We start from the raw sequence: 19,146 nt of genomic DNA on the forward strand, positions 1-19,146 counted from the left end.
GCAGCAGATGGATCTCAGGCTCTGGCAGCAGCATGCTGTGAAGCTCCAGCCTGCCCAGTGCCGGGGCAGCAGAGGGGCACCAGCTGCCTTGGGTCGTCATGCACAATACTTCCAATGGCTTCCATCAGGTACCAAGGATGGGCACCTCCAAGCACCATCCCCGAAAAGCGGCAAGGCGAGTGACAGCCTGGCACTTGTCTGGAAAGGCCTTGGTTAGGGTTGGGCAGGACAAATCGGGGAGGGTGGGCATGGGAGTTTCACTGACCCCTTGTAGCTTTGTGTTCCTGGGCTCCAGCTGACTCTCAGGGTGTGTCTGCATCGCAATCACGGAGCGTGACCGCGGCATGGGCAGACACACCCAAGCTCACTTTAGTCCAGCTAGCTCGGGTACAAACAGCGGCAAAGCCCCAGCAGAGCCCTGTACAAGGCCACCAGGTACCCTAGGTACGGCTTCCAACAGCTCACCTGGGCTGAAGTCCACGATATGGCGGCTTCACTGCTCCAGCACCCACGTTAGCTAGATGAACACTAGCATGGGTGTGTCTACACACAGTCTGCAATCTCCCCTCCGACTACAGCACATACCCAGCCTAACGTTCAACCCAAGAGGAACTGCACTGCAGGACAGGAGCGATGGGGACAGAACAAGCGGCAAAGCGTCCTGGGGCACCTTATAGACTGACAGACGTATTGGAGCAGAAGCTGTGAATCCACTTTGTCAGACGCATGTGCCAGGGACGGACAGCAACTCAGGCACTTTAAAAGCCAGCTAGCAAGGCAAGACTCATCACGCCCCACTCGGTAGCAGCAAAGCCCCTTTGACTTGAGACGCTGCTTTAGTGCAGCCAACCCCAGCCGCCGCCTGTGACAAGTCAGACCTGCAGATCATCTGAAAGAGATTAATAAAGCAGGAATGTGATAGGGCCTGATCTGAACTAACTCACATCAGTCTAATGCCGCTGGCCCCCCAACCCCTTGCACCTTCATTTACATCAGTGCAGTGGGTGTGTAAAACACATAAGAACGGCCATACTGGGTCAGATCAAAGGTCCATCTAGCCCAGTATCCGGTCTTCTGACTGTGGCCAATGCCAGGTGCCCCAAAGGGAATGGACAGAAATTCACAGGCAATTCAGAACGCCACCGTTTTAACATTCCCTTTAGACAGCTCTAAATGACCCAAGGAAGAAGGCAAAGAATCAGGCCCGCTGATTCCATCGGAGCTACTCCTGATTTATCTTGGGGCGAGCGAGATAAGAAACAGATGCAATGTGTTTTGGGGAAAACCCCACCCAGCCACTCATCATAGTACCCGGCTCTTCTACGGCGCTTGTCATCTGGAGATCTCAAAGCGCTCTGCCAACGCTGACTGGAGATGAACAATACAGTGGCACTTGAACGGGGAAAGGGAACGAACACGTTATCACGCAGCTATTCCTGGGGTAGTCAGTAGTTCACTCGCAAGACATCAGCTCAAATGGCGGGTGGCCAGAGAGCTCTCGAGCCACAGCAACACAAAGAGCAGTTGACACCATCCAAGCAAACTAGAATATATTAATATTTACATATCTGGTATCATACTTTCTAGGAAGAAGACATAGATAGAGGAAGTGGTGGAGAAACAGAGGGCTGGTTTATCACTGCTTGGGCTTCCGTCCACAATGAACCACCCTTCCCCCCGGTAAAGAATTCCCAGGCTTAATGTGAACGCTACTGAAAGTGTGTGATCAGAGAATGGTTCCAGGGCTCCCATGGCCATGCTGGAAGGGGCCAGGTTAGGGGACCAAGCCAGCCATGGTGCAGCAGACCCTTTTCACCAATAAAAATCTCTCTCTATAAAGAAAGTGGGGTTTCTGCTTGGCTCAAGACAAGTGGGAGCCAGCAAGTGTCTGATGGGAGGAAGAAACCACTAGTGTTCACGCTCCTGGCTTGAATTAAACACAAGACCAAACGAGCCCACATAGGCTAACAAAAGGATGGCGCAGAAGGAAACCAACCCCCAACACTGGTTATACGGCCCCAAACTGCTGGAGACCCGATGCTGGTCTCAGAAGCATCCGTGTATATCCAGAATGACTCCAGCGGAGATATTCCAGCTTTCTGCATCGACGACAACACAGGTGCTGTGTTTACAGCCTAGCCCTGATTAACTGCTGTGTTACCTTGGCACACACCTAGAGTGCCTCGGCTGAAACCAAAACAAGACTTTGCCATGAAGTCAGCGGTGCTCCTTGGGATTGGTGCTCCAGGCTGGATCCTCAGCTGGGCCTGCCTAGAGCACCAATCCCAAGAAGCACCGCTGACTTCATGGCAAAACAGCCAGTTCACACTGGCGTGTCTGCACTGAAGTCAATGGAGCTACTCCGGATTTGCATAGAGCGGAACAGATTCACCAATGCGTTACTCTAGTTTTATGCACTAGCTCCATGCAGATCAATGGAGTCACACCAGTGTAAGACTGGAGAGGGTGGCACTAGCGAATCAGGCTCTCTATCGCCACTGTAGTTACTCTGGATTTACACCAGTGTTACTGAGCCCAGAATTTAGCCCTTGAATTCTTTCCCCTTGGTACCTTCTGCAGGGAATGCTGCTAGGACGAGGAGGGGAGAGACTGATTTGGCTGGATCCAGGTAGAAAAATTAAAAATCTTTATCCCCCGCTGGTGTGAATGGGCCAGGCCGCGTGGATTTCAGTATTGCTTTACAGCAGCTCAGGTCTGGCCCAGGGAATTGAACTGCTCTTTGCACTTTTACTACAAAGTCGATGTTTAAGGAAACAGTTTATCATGTGGGATAGTTTAAAAGTGGGGCAGAGGCATTTTAGTTGCTTTGTTCTCCGGGGGCTCATTTCACTTCCTTTGCTTCTGGAATTCGTGGCTCGTTCAGTTTGTTGGGTCCTGTAGACAGGCCAGAAACGAGCCATCTCCTAATGCTCCCATCTAAGGGATCCCTCAAAGCAGCAGTGGCAGACTGATTCCTGGGGTGAGAGCTGCTGCGTGGCCCGGGTGAAATTCACTCCTCTGCAGGGAGCCAGCCCAGCGCCTACATACCAAGTCCTGCTCAGCACAGAAAAGGAAGTGGGATTTCGGTGGCGCACAGGTGTGGGGGTGGCGCGCCGCACAGAAGTGGATTTCACAACTCCCCCCCCCCCCCCCGAATCCTCTTTTCAAATCTAATCGAGGGCCAGATCCTGTGAATTTCCAACATTCCCTTTCCCTCCTCGAATCCAGGATTGGCACCTCAATCTGGGACGCAGAGGTGTCCAAACTCAGCCCCTTTGGAACCACACCTGGGAGGACCCGTATGGCTCAGAACGGTAGAAGTTCCTAAGCAGGCATATTCAGCTGCTATAAGGCAATGGAGAGGCCCTGATTCACAACAGCCGAGGATCCGCCACTACCACTGCACCCTGGAAAACAAGCAGTGAGCTGGGAGAGGTTGGCGGCTCAGTGGGATTTCCCACCAGATCCACCCACTCGAGAGAGAGTCTCACTGAATATCAGCGAGGCCTTGAGGGAGGACAGAGCTCTCTGAGATTTGCATGCGTGCAGCAAAGGGAGGAGAAGGAGGATTGCTGGTCTGAGTTTTGCGCACAACCCTGATAAGAGAGAATCACACAATAAGGCAGAAGGTAAAGGGTGGGAAGGGTGAATGGGGTAATTGGCGCGTGGGCTTCAGTGGGGCTACAATTGGCCTTGCTCAGTAAGCAGCCAACAACTGCGCATGGGCGAGTCTGAAACACAAGGCTAGTGCTGTGCATCTAGCTGGAGCATTGAATGCAGCCCCCGCAGCTGAGCCCAGCATCCCACAAAGCCTGGGGAAAGGAAAGAGGCATTTGTGGGTCTTTCCTTAACGTTCCTAGCTCACGAGTGTGACTCTCACATTTGGCTGCAGCGTCCGCGAGCTCATAATGCTGTACCAACCGTCACTGCTTAATATTCTGCCGCGACACCAACAGCTGCTTAAGAGGAAGGGAGAAAATTCAGAGCTGTAATGGGGACAGAATCCTTTCCCTGTGTCTGAGACCAAAGGCCTCAGCGGGAGAGGAGATGACGTTTGCTGCTGCTGAGCTTCCTTGCGTCACCCGGGTGGAGAGTGAGGTGCTGCAGTGACTCACCACACTCACAGCAGGCTCCCATTTGCAAAGCACAGGGCTGTGGACAGAACGGAAGGGCTGCTGAACTCCACGCTGAGTGAGCTGTGTGCGCAGCCCTGCTGGAAGACAAGTCCAAAGCTCTTAACATCGGGGGCAGGCGGGGTATGTGCAGATCCCTTTTCTTGTTGAAGACGGGTTAAAAACAGGTCAACTGAGCGACGGTTAGAGGAAAAGAAGTGGGGGGAAAGGAGCCCCAGGGGGCTGCTGAGTCTCCTCACCTCCTGGCAGGATCCCAGACACCTTGGGGGGAAGGGAGCGGGGGTGGGAGGAGTGCCACACCACAAGGCTCCAGTACTCAATGCTCAGCTTCCTTCACAACTTCTGGATCTTCTCTGCCACAATAATGGGGTTCTCCTTGCGGATCTTCTCAGCTGCCTCCGCTTTGTAGTCATACGGGCAGCTGTGCATGTCAGAGTACCGGTGGATGGCACAGAACAGGTTCCCGCAGCGGCAGTCAAAACCTGGATAGGTGAATTCCAGAGAGACAAAGCAGAGCTAATCATTAACCATCAGGGCAGGGAGGTGACACAAATAGGGCGAGAGGGTTGGCTCTTAGCACACAGTGACACCCCATTTATGCCTAAAAAAAGGTCAGAGTAGGCACCTAGCTGCCTGCGAGTCCCCCGTGGATCCCCCTGGTTATCCAGGGCAGCTCAGATGCTGCCACGGGGCAGTGACTCGGCCATCACGTCATTTGGTTTCCTGTGACTGGGCCAGCTGTCCTGAACGGTGGGAAAAGGTTTTTAACAGGGCCTACTGCCCCTGCGCTCCCACATTCTCTGGAGATGAGGAGGGCTAGTGAACCAATCAGAAGCCAAGGTTGGAGGTCACAGCACGTCAACAGGCTTCCAGTAAAGATCAGGCTTCCTGTTCTCAAATTTCTGCTGACCAGGAGTCAGCTCTTTTGTGCCCTGATGGCAGGAGGAGTGGCTCAAAGTACAGTGTGCCACGTTAGATTTACAGCACAACCCATTCAAAGGGCAGGCCGAAGGCAGCAGCAGCACTGAAAGCATTTGAATAACCAAAGATAATGGACTATGGGGAAATGACCCTGTTTCAGACACCAGTTTGCTGAAGCTCAGATAATTGAGGTTGTGCTGTATTTTGATGGATTTCGCTAGATACTAGGTAACAGACTGGTTACTCCTTGGACATTTTAGGTCTGCTTTATCCACAGAACCGTGCTAGCTACAACCATGTCCAAATCTGATCATTGGTCCCCTGGGAAATTTTCCAGAGAACTGGGTTTTATGGCTAATACCTCTGGTGCCTTTGGATGGAATCAACTACACACATGAACTACTCAGCTACCTAAGCCTCGGAAGTCTGTCATTTAATCATTTAGTTTAGCTCTCAGACAATGTTTTTCAAAGGTGTTTTAACCGGTACCATGATCCCAGTGTTCTAGACTGGGGAGTCCAGGCACAGAGCAGGGAAGTAATCTGCTCCAGTTCAGCAGCCGAGCAAAACCCCAGTCTCCTAGCTTGAGGCCAGCACTTTAACCACCGGACAATGCTGCAGCCTGGAGCACCTTTCTGGAAGCGACATGCTATGGAACAATTTCCAAGATGCCGGTGTGATGTATGAATTTATCCCCACCTGAGAATCCAAGGACACAGGTACTGACCTGGCTTCTCCTGATTCACAGGAATTCTGTGAGCTACCCAATATTCCCATAAGACGGGGGTGGTGGTGGTGGTGGTGTGTGGGTGTGTGTGTGGGGCGGGGGGTTCGACCTTTAAACATACTAGTTAAGAAAGCAGCTTCCCTTCCAGGAGGGCATCCCACTCTGGAGAGCCTGCACAAAGAGTATATTTCCCCTCCTCTGAGTACCCGGAAGTGGACATGCTAATAAGATTTATGTGATAGCGCTCAAAGGCTGCAAATCGAGATGAGGGCTTCGTTGTGCCAGGCACTGCAGAAAGACCTCGGGCTTATCTCGCGCATGGGACCTTAATGCCGGTTAAAGCAAAGGCTCATGTGTAAATTTCATGTTGCTAATCACAATCTATAACTAGGTTAAAGAGGAGAGAGCTCTGCTCAAACAGCGTGACCTCCGCAGCTCGGGGGTTCACTTTTTCCAGGGAAAGATTAAATGGTGGAGTAATTTGAGGGGAATACTGTTTTTGATAAGGAAACTCAGCCAAGTTAATTGCTTAGTGCATTCTCTTGCCTGTAACATCTTACAGGACCTGATTAATGCTGCTTACCTAGAACAACCCTGTTACTTTTTCACCATTAAGCTCCAAGGGGTCATAACAAATAGCTTGATCTTGCTTTCATCGAACAGTCAGAGTCCGACTGATTTTCAGAGGCAGGCAGAGGTTTGGGGGGCAAATTCTCAAGTGCTCATTCCTGGCCTAACTTTGCCCCTGTTACTCTCAGTAGGGATTTGACCGCTGACTTCCACAGAGCGAGGCCAACACCGAGTGCTTTTGAAAAACCCAGCCTAGAGCGCCGGTCCCATGTTACGCTGATCATGGTTATTATGGTAGTGGCTAAGGACCAACCAAAAAGGGAGCCCCATTGAACTAAGCACTATAGAAACCCAGAGTAGCAGACAGTCCCTGGGGTATGTCGGGAGTCACTGGTAGATAGGACCCTTGTCTGCAACAAAAGACTGACTATACCTGGGCTGAAGGGTAGAGGGCCCAGCCAGCTGGCAAGTCAAGTTCCCTCTTTCCAAGGAACAGCTGTATATATATAAGTGAACAGAGTGCTAGGAAACAGTGCAGGATTGACAGCCCTGGGGAGTGAAGAACCAGTACCAGCAGGGCAAGCCCTCCCTTCTCCTGCCCCTCTGACAATGTCTCTCACTGGACCTCAGACTCCTAGACTTTACGGCCAGAAGGACCATCATGATCATCTCCTGCACATCGCAGGCTGCAGGAACCTCACCCACCCACTCCTGTAATAGACCCCTGACCTCTGGGTGACTTACTGACGTCCTCACATCTAGGTGAGTTACTGACGTCCTTGTTTAAACCTTCAAGTGGAGAGATTTGCTGCTAGCAGTTGCTGATCGGCTACATGCCATTGTAGGCAGTCTCATCATACTATCCCCTCCAGAGACTTAGCAAGCTCAGTCTTGAAGCCAGTTAAGATTTTTTTGCCCCCATCATTCCCCTTGGAAGACTGTTCCAGACCTGGACTGCCAGTGAACGAATTCCAAACATCCCTACTGCAAAATGAATGTGTAGATACATTCTTAGATTACCCAGGCTTCCCTATAGCCAGTCTTAACTGAGCTCAGCTTGTGCCCGGGCCTTATCTGTCCGTAGTGACATCTGCAAGAGGCTCACATTTCCTCAGTGGCCTCTCAGCATTAGGCAGAAAGTACAAAGGGCTTAAAAAAATCCACACACGTACTCGCCTCCTTCTCTGGTATGCCAGGGTCTAGCGCATCACTTTAGCTTTCCAGTGAATAAAGAGACCAAGATTTTCAAGAGTGACTTAAGATTTCAGGTACCTTCAACTTGCGAGATCTTAAAAGGGCCTGATTTTCAGAGGGTGGGTACTTTCTGAAGACCAGACCCTTTTAAGATGTCTCAAATTGGGGACCCAACTACTGAGGCACCCACAATCACCAGCTGTCTTCCGAACTCTGCAGACAGCCAGCTCCTTTGCCTTTTCTTCTGCAGGAGGCTTTGCCGAGCAGCAGCTGAGCGAAACTGAGAGGCGCGGCTCAGTTTGCTATTGGACTGCTCAGAGCAGCAAGGAAACAGACGAGAATTGTGTCACTTGCACTCTGCCACTGCTTGGGAAAGCTAAGGCTATGGGTTCAGTATTGTTCAAAGGACAGCATCCCACCGACCAATTCACCCACATTTCTTGTGATGCCAACACATCCCTTGGAAATTTCACCTCCAAACACTGACTCACCCCAACTCTGCTTATCTTGTGAAATCAGAGAGGATCACAGAACCAGGAGATATGGATGTATGCTTATGAAACTCTACAATAATGTCTGAAAATAGATACCACCTCAGGGATTCAAAAATCTGCTTTCCCTAAAGCAGGCAGGTACCGTTCTTGGCCAGAGGCCACTTTCCCCATTGCGTCTTACCAGTTAGCCCGATCTTCTTCCGGCAAGTGAAACAGCGATTCTTTTTCGGTTTGGGTTTTTCTGAAGTCTTCTCACCCTCAGCAGAGTTCTGGGATATTTCAAGGAGGGTCTCTGGAACAAAGAGAGGAGGGGAGAATTTCCTTACCTCCCTTCCACACCAGGGAACATTTCTATGTATTGTTTTTGTTACACTAGCACCTAGAGGCCCTAATGGAGATTGGGACTAGGAGCTGTACATACATACAGCGAGAGAAAATACCTGCCCCAAAGAGCTTATCATCTAGACAACAGAGAAAGGTGAGAGACATTATCTCCATTTTACGGATGGAGAATCGAGGTAAAGAGATCACATGACTTGTCTGAGATCCAGATCTCCCAAGTCCCAGTTCAGGGCTTTAGCTTAGCTAAATAAATAATGAATGTTCACACTTACACAGCATGTTTCATCTGTAGGTCTCATAGACTCATAGAATATCAGGGTTGGAAGGGACCTCAGGAGGTATCTAATCCAACCCCTTGCTCAAAGCAGGACCAACCCCAACTAAATCATCCCAGCCAGGGTTTTGTCCAGATGGGGCTTAAAAGCCTCTAAGGAAGGAGATTCCACCATCTCCCTAGAGAACCCATTCCAGTGCTTCACCACCCTCCTAGTGAAATAAAATGCTTTATGCAGGTAAGTAAGCACCACTATCCCTACTCTACCTGTGGGAACCCTGAGGCTCTAAGGGCCAGGTTTTCAAAGGTATTTAGGTGCCATGTTGGACTTCCAAAAGCACCTAAGCAGGCTGGCACCAGTCTCCCGTTGAGATCCATGGGAGTTCGGCGCCTAACCAGCCTAGGCACTTTGGAAACTCCCACTAGGCACCTATCTGCATCTTTAGGTGACTAAACACCTTAGAAAGTCTAGCCCTTGAAGACAAAGGCTACATCTACACCGTAGCCAGGGGTGCGATCTGTGGATCGTGCAGATGTACCCATGCTAGCCGTAACCTTGTTAGCTCACTGAAAACAGCCAGGAGGATGCAGTGGAGTGAGCTTCAGTGCAGGCAGGACAAGCGAGCACACACCCCGGAGGGTAAGGAGGACTTGTGCAGCCCATGCTGCCACATCCTCAAGGCTGTTTTTATCAAGCTAGCTAGAGCGCAGTTAGTGCAGGTACGTCTGCATGAATGAGGCACAGCGCATCCCACACACCCCTCCCCCCCGCTGCAGTGCAGACCTACCTCCAACAATGTCTTGCTGTGATGACCACGCAATGAGTCAGTGGCCAGGAAGAGAAGCCAGGTCTCCCAACTCCCTGCCCACTGCCTTTTCCACCAGACTAGGCTACCTCCATCTTTGCACCGCTTGCCAGAAACCACCCCCACCCCCACCCTAGCCTAACCTACTCTTCCCATGTTCTTGCCCTGTGCCCGAAAGAAAAGAAAAGCTGTCACTATATTGAGCCAATGGTTGAATCCGGCAGCAGGATCTGCTTCCTTTAATGGCCACCAACACTCCATTTTTTAAAAAAAGTTTGCACAGGAACAAACAGGTGGTGTGGGTTAAATAACCGTGGCTTCGGACTGGAGGGGAGCGTCTCCATGGCAGTGTGTGGCGCTGTTAGGGCTCCAAACCAATTGTAACTGACCAGAAAGAAGCCGTTCCCTACTTAGCACTGACTCTTGCACTTCTCCACTTTACAAACATCTCTGTGAGGCAGGTGGGTTTGAACCTTACCGATCTGTGAAATGGCTAAGTGAGGAACGCAACTGCTCAGTGACTCGCCTGTGGTCACAGAGTGAGTCACCAGGATAGCCGGAAATAGAACCCAGGAGTCCTATTTCCTAGTCCTCTGCCATTAACCTGCACTGGATCGATCGCCACTCATTCCTCGAGAGAGATGGCACAGAACTCAGCATGCAACCACAGAGAGGGGCACACCCAGCAGTGGGTTGCTTCCAGGTGTTCTCACATTTAAAAAGACAGAAATCATGGAAGATTATCTGGCCGCCAGGTATTTGAAGGTTGGTGGCTAGTCAGTTCTCAGCCCACAGAGTGATCTATTAGGCCTCGACCTCAGGCAATGAGGAAAAGCCTTTCCAACCGTTTCCCCTAGATCTTAGCTACAGATCGTACACGTATGACTCCTCCCTGTGTTCCTGGCTACTATTTTATTTGCTGCTTAAAATTGGATTGTCATTTATACTCGTGCCAAGTCTTAATCAGCTGACTACCTGATGAGGAAGATGCTGATGAGGTTTCTTCTGTGCTAATGTATCCGACCGTCTCGCTGCTGGTTTCCTCTCTGGATATGCTCATGGCCGTCATCTGATGGGTCACAGGAGTCTGAGTGCTGGGAGTATTCACAACAACAAACAAACCACAGGGCAAACAGAAATATTTTCCTCTGATGAGCAGTTATGTGAGAGGCATCTTCAGCTCATAAAATTAACTTCATTACATTCACAGAAAGTGCAGCGGCACGGTAGGTCAATCATTTAACCTTTCTTCTCTGGAGACTTTGGGTCAAGTTTCTCTTAGGACTCAAATGGAATGAATTTGTGATGATCTCAGCCTTCCTCCTCCCCCCTAATCCCAAGGCCATGGACAGGATTCACAGTCCACAGAGAGAGGTCCAGGACTGGAACAGCTTCTGGTGAGGATTGTACAGCTATGGCAAAGCTGAGTGAGAACAGCAGGGGTGGTGTGAGAGATGAAGCAGCTGGGACAGACCAATGGGATTTGAATACAGCGGGTTTTGGGATTCTGCCTAGGGTGCACAGGCAGAGCCGTGTGTGTAGAAATGGGCATGGTATTTCTATGTACTACAACTTAGTATTCTGGGTCAGAAATCCACCTGATTCTTCTCCCTCGAAGAGTCTAAGCCCTGGATGTTTTTCCTTCCATTTATTAAAGTCTGTTTCAGACACATCTGTATCATTGGTTTTGAATTTAATACTATCTGGAGCCCTTGAAAGCTATGAGCAGAATTCAACCCTGGGTTAACAGCCATCAATGGAATTACAGTGGGGATGGATTTGATCTGGTGGGTTTTTCATTCCCTCTAGAAAAGAGGCAAGGCCGGTTTCTCTCTTTCATCAACAGCCCCTTCCAAATGAGGAGCTGGGCTGGCCTCCCCTGCATTCAGCCGCTGAAGTGAACACACCCAGGCAGTCAGCTCCCTCAATCAAATTAAGGACAGAACTCTGCTGAACTTTACAGTAATGAACTGGAGACAATAGGTCTGATTCTCCTATGTCTCATTCCAGCCCTCCAGGGGTTTTCTAGAACACACATCACTCCTGTATCCAGGTGCTGCACCGGTACATTAGCCACACATAGGGAGGTCTATTGTGGACCTCCCGAAGTATTGTGTTCCTCTCATTCACAGCATTTTTACACCTATAGTTCCACTGACTTCAATGGAATTATTCTCCTCTCAGGCTGGTGTAAAGAGTCAGGCCCTGTGGCTTGTCTGTACAGACAGGATGCTCCTCTGAAATGAAGCAGGTGGAGAGGAAAAGGATCAGACAGGGTTAACCTCAGCAAAGCTCCAAGCAGCACCTGCATGGAGGTGGAAGGATACTCACAGGTGCCTTTCATACCTGGCCCCATATGTCAGCTAGTCACCTTTGGGGCATTAGAAGCTTGGATGCTGGCCCTGGTGTCTGGGAGGTGAACAGTCAGTGATCTCTTTAGACCCAGACTGTTTTAGAAAAGCTAATCAGCTGTAAGGGAGAGAATAAAAACCTCTCTCCTGGTCCCACAGCTATTGCTGGTAGATCCGCATAGAGTTTCTTGCCCCTACCTGGTTTTCACATCTTCAGGCGTCAGGTCTCCCTCTGTGCCCTGCCCTGGGATGGAATCTGAAGCCACAGGGCTGTTGCTGGGACCATTTGCTGCTAAGACAAAACCCCACATTCTCAGTGAACAATCAGAAATATCAGCAAGCTCCACAGACGTTAACCAATAGCCAAGGGACAGCAAGCAAGGCTCAGGAATGAATTCCTGATTCACTTGGTGTCCTTCAGACCCAGGATCACAAAACCCTTCTCACCAACTCAAGCTGTTTTTGCCACAAGAGCCAAAGGGATCATCCACTGAGGTTTCAGCTGCTCCTGAGGCTTTGATGGATGATGAGGAGAACCTACCCCCAAAGGAACCTACCCTCAACTCCCATTGGCTTCAATGGAAGGCTGCTCAGCTCCCTGCAGGATCAGGCTTCTTTGAGAGTTCCCCTCTCAGTTTCTTGGTACTGAGAAACCAACCTGCCCCATTCTCCACCTCGAGACAGACATGCCCTTTGAAAGGGCCCTTAAAGGGACGCTGCAGGCGCCTACGTTATCTTGAACCCAAATGTTATTTTGCCACTGCTTAAAGCCAAAGGACCAGATTCCCAGCTGCTGTCAAACAGAAACACACCGATTTACACCGGCTGAGGATCTAAACCAAACTCTTTAGTGAATTCTCTAATCCTCCTTAAGGAATAACAACCTCCTTAGCGTACCATCCCCCACAGTGAAATCAAGTACAGCATTGCTATGCTGGGGATAAAAATTATACAAGGGATTTATCAGGCATCTCTCACGTTGCTATCTAAGTACCTGTACACTCAGTGTCTGCATAAACCCACAGCAGGAGTGAATCCTGCTAATGATGGGAAGAACAGAGTTTGTCTTCACAGCTGCCTCTCTGTTCAGTCACATGTCTAATGTGTTCAGTAGCAAGGATCAGATCCTTAATTTCACTGCTCTGATTGTCAGCACTATTGAGATGAGAAAACTAGACAACCCAAGTGGCCAATTTAATCCCTGGTGCCATTTCACTGACTTCAGTGGGTTTGCACCAGGGATGAATCTGGCCTGATGTCTCTGGTGGTAACTGGGGAGCTGAGGGAGCAGCAGAACAGCATGGAGTCTCACTGTCAGGACATGCAACATACTGGAGTGTGATGAATGGGAGCCATGTCTAACAAACAATTTGGATCAGGGTGCATACAATTAAGGTAGTGCAGGGATTGTGAGAGCCTGGTTTATATGCTCAGGCAGAGATCTCTCAGATCGGCTGAGAGGCAGCTCTACATTTCATCCATTCTGTCCTGGCTTCATAAAATATCACGCACCCAGATTTCCAATCAATGGACTTTCCTCTACCTGGGGGGCTTATCCGGCCGCTGCTCTGTTGCCTCTGTAGATACTCCTTATAGCAAACTGAACACATCCCATTGGTCCGGGGGCTGCCGTAGAATCCACAGCCTGTGGTACACAGCATAGGCACCTGTGTTTGATTAGTCTCCTGGGCCATTGTCACTCCTCCAACTACAAAGCAGGAACAAGAGAGACACACAGCAGTTACATATCAGCATGACATTTCCTTGTACATTGTGGCTGACCAAGGAGGTGCACAAAGGCCCCCAAGAGAGGCGTGATCTTGTGCAATTTTCCCCCCTCAAAAGTTATGCTCATGCACAAGTGTTTGCTAGATCAGGGCCCTTGCGAACTCTGCAACCCATATTCACAAGTGGCCTAGTCCTGCATCACTAAAGTCAAAAGAAGCAGGATTGTAAGTAGTCCCTCCTCATACAAGTAGGCCTACTAAAGTCATGGGATACCTGCATGAGTAAGGACTACTTGTGAGAGTAAAGGCTGCACTATCAGGTCCCAAATAGCAATCAGAAATTTCCTTACGTGTGTTAGCAGCAGCTCCCTCAATCACTAAATCTAAGCATTTAAACGGACCATACTAGGGTGGGTTAGTTACGTTTTGCACTTTTACAGCTTTCGTTTTCATTTACAGCAGGTTTTCCTTTCTGGTTCTCAGGCACTAGCCCAAGGCTGTGATAACTAACCTGGAAAATATTAAAAGAGAACGTTTAAATCCAAACAAATGTCTGTGTTCTCTAATCAACTGCTTTGAACCTTGATGGGAGTGGGCTATGAAAGTAAATAAGAGAGAATTCCTATTATTACTAGGTTTTGTAAAACCCTTAACACACGCAATTTTTGGCCAGTCTTGTGTTGTTTTAAAAAAACACCCTCAAACTATTTTCACACCTGTGCATTTTCACATTCGAATGTGCTGCATTATTTATGTTCCCAAACTGTACTGAATTATTTTAAGCAAAAGCCATAAGCAACAGCTCCTGGTAGTAAAGAGCAGTGAGACGGAAAGAGATGAGAAACATACGACACAGCCTACAGCACAGATTATAAATTATTCCTGTTGCGTGGGCAAGATTCTGCGTCGGTTACGGTGTTGTAAATCTGTAGTAAATTCACCAATCTCAGGGTCATTACTCCAGGTTTACACTGGTTAAAAGGCAGATCAGAATCTGGCGCCGAGCTACACACAGTACAGTAAAATAATTTTGATCCAGTGGAAGCAAAGCCTTTAAAAATTGCAACAGGAAATTCCACTCTGCCCTTGGCAAAGCTTTCTGAGAGAGGCGGGAAGCAACTCTCTCCAAGCCCACAGATGTCCCTCCATGTGAATAGTACATGTTAGAACTGGGTAGGTTTAGGGGTTGATCAGCTGGTGGGAGGGGAGCAGAGCCAGTGCTCCAACACAGTACTGTCCTTAGCAAGCACGTGGCATTTCTTCAACACACCCCACAGGAGTTACTGCTGCTTCATTCAGCTTGATGGAAGGATCCCAGCAGCCCTGAAAGAGCCATGTGCCTGTAAAACCTTCCCCTGGAGGGAACAATGTGTTGGGAACAAGGAACATTTCCCCTCTCCTGAGGTTTTCTGTGGGAGGGGAATGATTCAATTCTTACTAGCTCACTCCTCTTTGTTTTTACATGGGTGATTAGAGTTCCTTTAATATTACCCTGCAGCTTTCCTTAACACAGCACGGATTGGGTTCCCCATGCCCTGCAGGCTACGCTACGTAAACTTTACGTTCAGATAAACCTCCTCTGCACTTGACTATCTAGATGTTGCCCCGTGGATGAGATTAACTCAACTCACGCTGGGAATACTGAAGCAAAACCCTGGAATATGAGAGGACCTGGATGTAACAACAGTCCTTTTCGCCCTCATTTTTGGAAGTGGCCTCTAATTTTGGGCACCCCGACAACAGCCGCCTCTTTTGAATATAAAATCCTTTTGTCCAATGGTACTTGGGGGAATTACACAGAAGTGACAATGAAAACAATACTCATGCTATGAAAGCAGATCAAATGCAAAAAAATAAAGTGGCAGGATCCAAATGGAGGGTCCTACTGAGGAACCAAATGTGATCAAAGCAGGAAACGTCACTGCAACAGAAGTATATTCACAAGCAGAGAGTGTTGGCATGGATTTGGAGAGGGGGTCAAATTTCCCAGTAGGAGAGTCACCTCAGCAAAAGGCTGAGTCCTGGCACGATGCTGCTATCCCTTAAAGCAGGTCTAATCCTCACCCCTCTTTGCCACCATGCCCCATCTTGTCCTAAGCCAGCAGCTTTGTGCAAAGAGACACATGGAGCCCTGGGGAGCTCCCGTGCTGCTGTCACTGAGGAAGGGGTACACCAAAAGCATCACTCCCTAGCAGAGGTCAGGGTCCAGTCATCAGAATGAACCTCACCCACTGCCCAGCTTGCTGGTGCTTCTCTCCCATGCTGCTTCCTGGATTAAACCTACTCCACCCAAAGAATTGGGATTTTTCTCAGATTCCTATACCCAGCCCTCAGAGGAAGTCACCTTAGCTCAAGAACTGCTCCAGCTGTTGCTTCCTGTCTGGGGAAGATGTCACCCCCACCACGAGCTGCCTTCTGGCAGGGAGAACAGGGCAACAAAAAACCAACCTAAAAATAAGGGATGAAAGTTAAAGTTACAAAATGCACACACCAAAGGGGATCACTAGCAAAAGCCCTTCCATGGATAAAAAGAGCAGCGTGTGTGGACATGTGTGCGGGGCAGGCGGACAGCAGAGATCAGTACTTTAATCTGCGGATCCAGAGTTTATTCCCCACAGGCTACTCACATGGCTGAGACTATGATGCCTTTGTAGCGCTCTGGGGCACACAGTGCATTTTGTTCTGGGTTGTGTAACACACAGTGTATAATTATGGGGCTATAGAAATGCTTGGTGGCAACGGGGGGCGTGGAGGCATCAACACTGTGCTCAGCAAACAGAAGAGGAACCGATGGGGCGTTGTACCTTTTAAAGCCAATCCATCATTGGGGAGGTTAAAATGGCCCCATTTAAAGGAGCTGATTAACAATGTCAGTTTATTTTCAGTCACCTGTTCCCATTTTTGGGGAGAGGCATGTGGCCCAGTGGTAAAGACAAAGCAACGAGGAGTCAGAACTACTGAGTTCTGTTCATAGATGTGGGAGTAAAGCATGGCCTTGTAATTAAAGCAGCAGGGAGTAGGAGCCAGGCCTTTTTATTACTAGCGCAGGAGCGTGAGTGTAATCTAGTGGTCAAGGCAGGGAGACTGGGTATCAGGACTCTAGGCTTCTATTCCTGGTTCTGGGAGAGAGTGTGGTCTTATGGTTAGGACAAAGGGACTGGACTCAGGGCTCCTGGGATCTATTTCCAGCCCAGGAAAGTGAGCGTGGTTGGTCAGAGCTGGGGGAACTGGGAGTCCGGACTCCTAGCTTCTATTCCCAGCTCTGGGATGGGAGTGTGGCGTAATTGTTAACGCTGGGGATGGGGGAACTAGGAGTCAGGATTCCTGGGTTTTATTCCTGGCTCCGGGAGCGTGATCTGGTTCCAGCACGGGAATTGAAATCCAGATTGTGTGTGGCTAGTCCCCATGTGTACAATGGAGCCGACTTGCCAGAGGGCTGTGAAGGACCTGGAGAGCCAGGCGCTGTCAATCCAGGCTGTGGGCACCCATGGGGGTCATTACTCTGCCCTTCAGGTCCCTGCCCTGCCCCGCCCCGCCCCGCCACAGCCTCACCCCGGGCCGTCTGCAAAACAATGCACCTGGCAACCTCCCTGCCCCCTAACTGACAGGTCCCTCCACCAATCGCGCCGCTAGCCTCAACCCACAGCCGCCCCGTGGCAGCCATCGCCTGCACGCCGGTGGGCGGGACGAAATCGCTCCGCTCGCCCCGCACCCGAGGGCCGCCTTGCTTCCAATAGAGCCCGAGGCTTCGCGGCCTTGTACTGGTTTTGTAGCCACGCTCCGGCTCAGGGCCGGGGACAGGCCACGCACGCCCCCCTCCCTCCCCCCCATCTTTGTGGGTGTGTCGGGGGGAGGGGGGGTCATCCGGCCCTAATTCCAGCCCCCGCCTTGGGCCCTCCCCGGGACTAGGGGCTTCAGGCACCTCCCGCGGCCCTGCGAGCCTACGGGCTTCAGGGATCCCCCCGGTGCCCCAGGCCCTGGGACCCCCTCCCCGCCCCGGCTCCACGACCGCCGCGGGCCTAGGGTATTCAGGCCCCCCTGCCTGGGACCCCCTCGCCTCGGCTCCGTGACCCCGGGCTGAGGGGATTCAGGCGCCTCCGGTCCCACGCCGCCCTGGGACCCGCCCCCCGGGGCCTAGGGGGTTCAGGCACCTCACCGCATTGCCCAGGCCCTGCGACCGGCCCCCGGCTCTTCCCGGCGCCCTCCCAGGCCCCGGCCCCGCCCGGCCCGGCCGCGCTCACTCACCGGCCGCCGGCCCCACACGCCGTCGCCGAGCGGGAGCGGCCCGGCCCGGCCCAGCGGCGGCTGCTCCGTCCAGACACCTGCGGGCGCGGGGGGGGCCCGACCCCGGCACAGGCGGTCACGCAGGGGCGGCTGCCGGCCAGCTCAGGCCCACGCCGGGGAAGGCGGGCTGGGGGCGGCCGGGAAACATGGCGATTGGCAGAGAGCAGCCCCGAACCGCCCTGGCTCCCTCCCCCGCCATGGGGGAGGGGGAGATGAGACCCCCCCCCCCACAGCCAAAAGGGACAGAGATCTGATACTCCCCCCAGCCATAGGGGAGGGGGTGTAAGACCCCCCCTAGCCATGGGGGGGGAGAGATATGAGACCCCCCCCCCGCCATAGGGGTGGGGGATGTAAGACCCCCCCAGCCATGGGGGACAGATCTGATACCCCCCCAGCCATAGGGGAGGGGGATGTGATACCCCCCCAGCCATAGGGGAGGGGGATGTAAGACCCCCCCTAGCCATATGAGACCCCCACCGCCATAGCGGTGGGGGATGTAAGACCCCCCCTAGCCATGGGGGACAGATCTGATACCCCCCCAGCCATAGGGGGAAAGGGATCTGCGACCCCTGCCATGGGGCGGGGGGGAGATATGAGATTCCCCCCCAGGCATAGGGGAGAGGGATGTGAGATCCTCCCAGCCATGGGGGAAGGGTCTGAGATCTGATACCCTCTTTCCAGCTATGGATGCCTGGGACGGGGAACAGATACCTTTCCTGCCCCCTTCCCCAGCTGTAGGTGGAGGATTGGGATCTGATATCCTCCCCCACTCCCGCACCCTCATCAGAGGTGGGGGAAGGCAGGGATCTGATACCTGCATTCTGAGGCAGATATTGGGAGGAGGGCTGGGATTTGATTCCTTCCCCTCCCCACACACTAGTCAGGTAAGGGAGTGGCCTAGGATCTGATACCCCCACCCAGCCATTAAAAGCCTGATACCCCAGCCAAGAGGGGGCAGAGCTGAGGGAAAGCGGCAGTGAGAATGTAGGTGTGGTTAGCTCACCAGCACAGTCAAAAAAACAGGCCCTGAAATAGCAAAGCACTTAAGCCTGTGCTTAAATCCCATTGATTTGGATGGGATTCAATCATATGCTTTGGTAGGTTGCTGAGTTGGGGGCATAGTGAATGGGGGCTCTGCAGGAGAGTTGGGTCATTTGCCGCACTCCTTTCAAAGGTAAAAAAAGCTTCCCAGCTCCTACAGTGAGCCAGAGAGGGGATTTGCCAGCTGTTTGGGACGGGAAGTTGCAGGAGAAGATCTCCACCTACAGCCACATTCCATGCTAGAGAATTTCCTCTTTCTTAAAACGAACAAACAAATGGGCA

At 51.3% G+C, this 19,146-nt stretch overlaps 1 protein-coding gene across 3 annotated transcripts; it reads right to left on the minus strand.

The window, feature by feature from the left end:
• Positions 1-1,533: 1,533 nt before the first annotated feature.
• LOC140903069 (AN1-type zinc finger protein 5) lies at positions 1,534-17,991 on the minus strand. 3 transcript variants are annotated; one of them, XM_073323769.2, is made up of 7 exons: positions 17,785-17,991; positions 15,884-15,987; positions 13,356-13,520; positions 12,011-12,101; positions 10,437-10,555; positions 8,221-8,331; positions 1,534-4,615 (listed from the first exon to the last, which is right to left on the minus strand). In XM_073323769.2, the coding sequence occupies exons 3-7, from the start codon at positions 13,504-13,506 to the stop codon at positions 4,467-4,469; spliced, it is 621 nt and encodes a 206-aa protein (XP_073179870.1). In that variant the 5' UTR covers positions 13,507-13,520; positions 15,884-15,987; positions 17,785-17,991; the 3' UTR covers positions 1,534-4,466. The 3 variants fall into 3 exon arrangements, with proteins under 3 accessions (XP_073179870.1, XP_073179867.1, XP_073179868.1); XM_073323766.2 differs by having other exon boundaries at positions 12,011-12,104; XM_073323767.2 differs by lacking the exon at positions 17,785-17,991 and adding an exon at positions 17,696-17,777 and having other exon boundaries at positions 12,011-12,104.
• Positions 17,992-19,146: the final 1,155 nt, after the last annotated feature.

This window comes from Lepidochelys kempii, chromosome 25 (assembly GCF_965140285.1).
Source record: "Lepidochelys kempii isolate rLepKem1 chromosome 25, rLepKem1.hap1, whole genome shotgun sequence".
Lineage (NCBI taxonomy): Eukaryota > Metazoa > Chordata > Testudines > Cheloniidae > Lepidochelys > Lepidochelys kempii.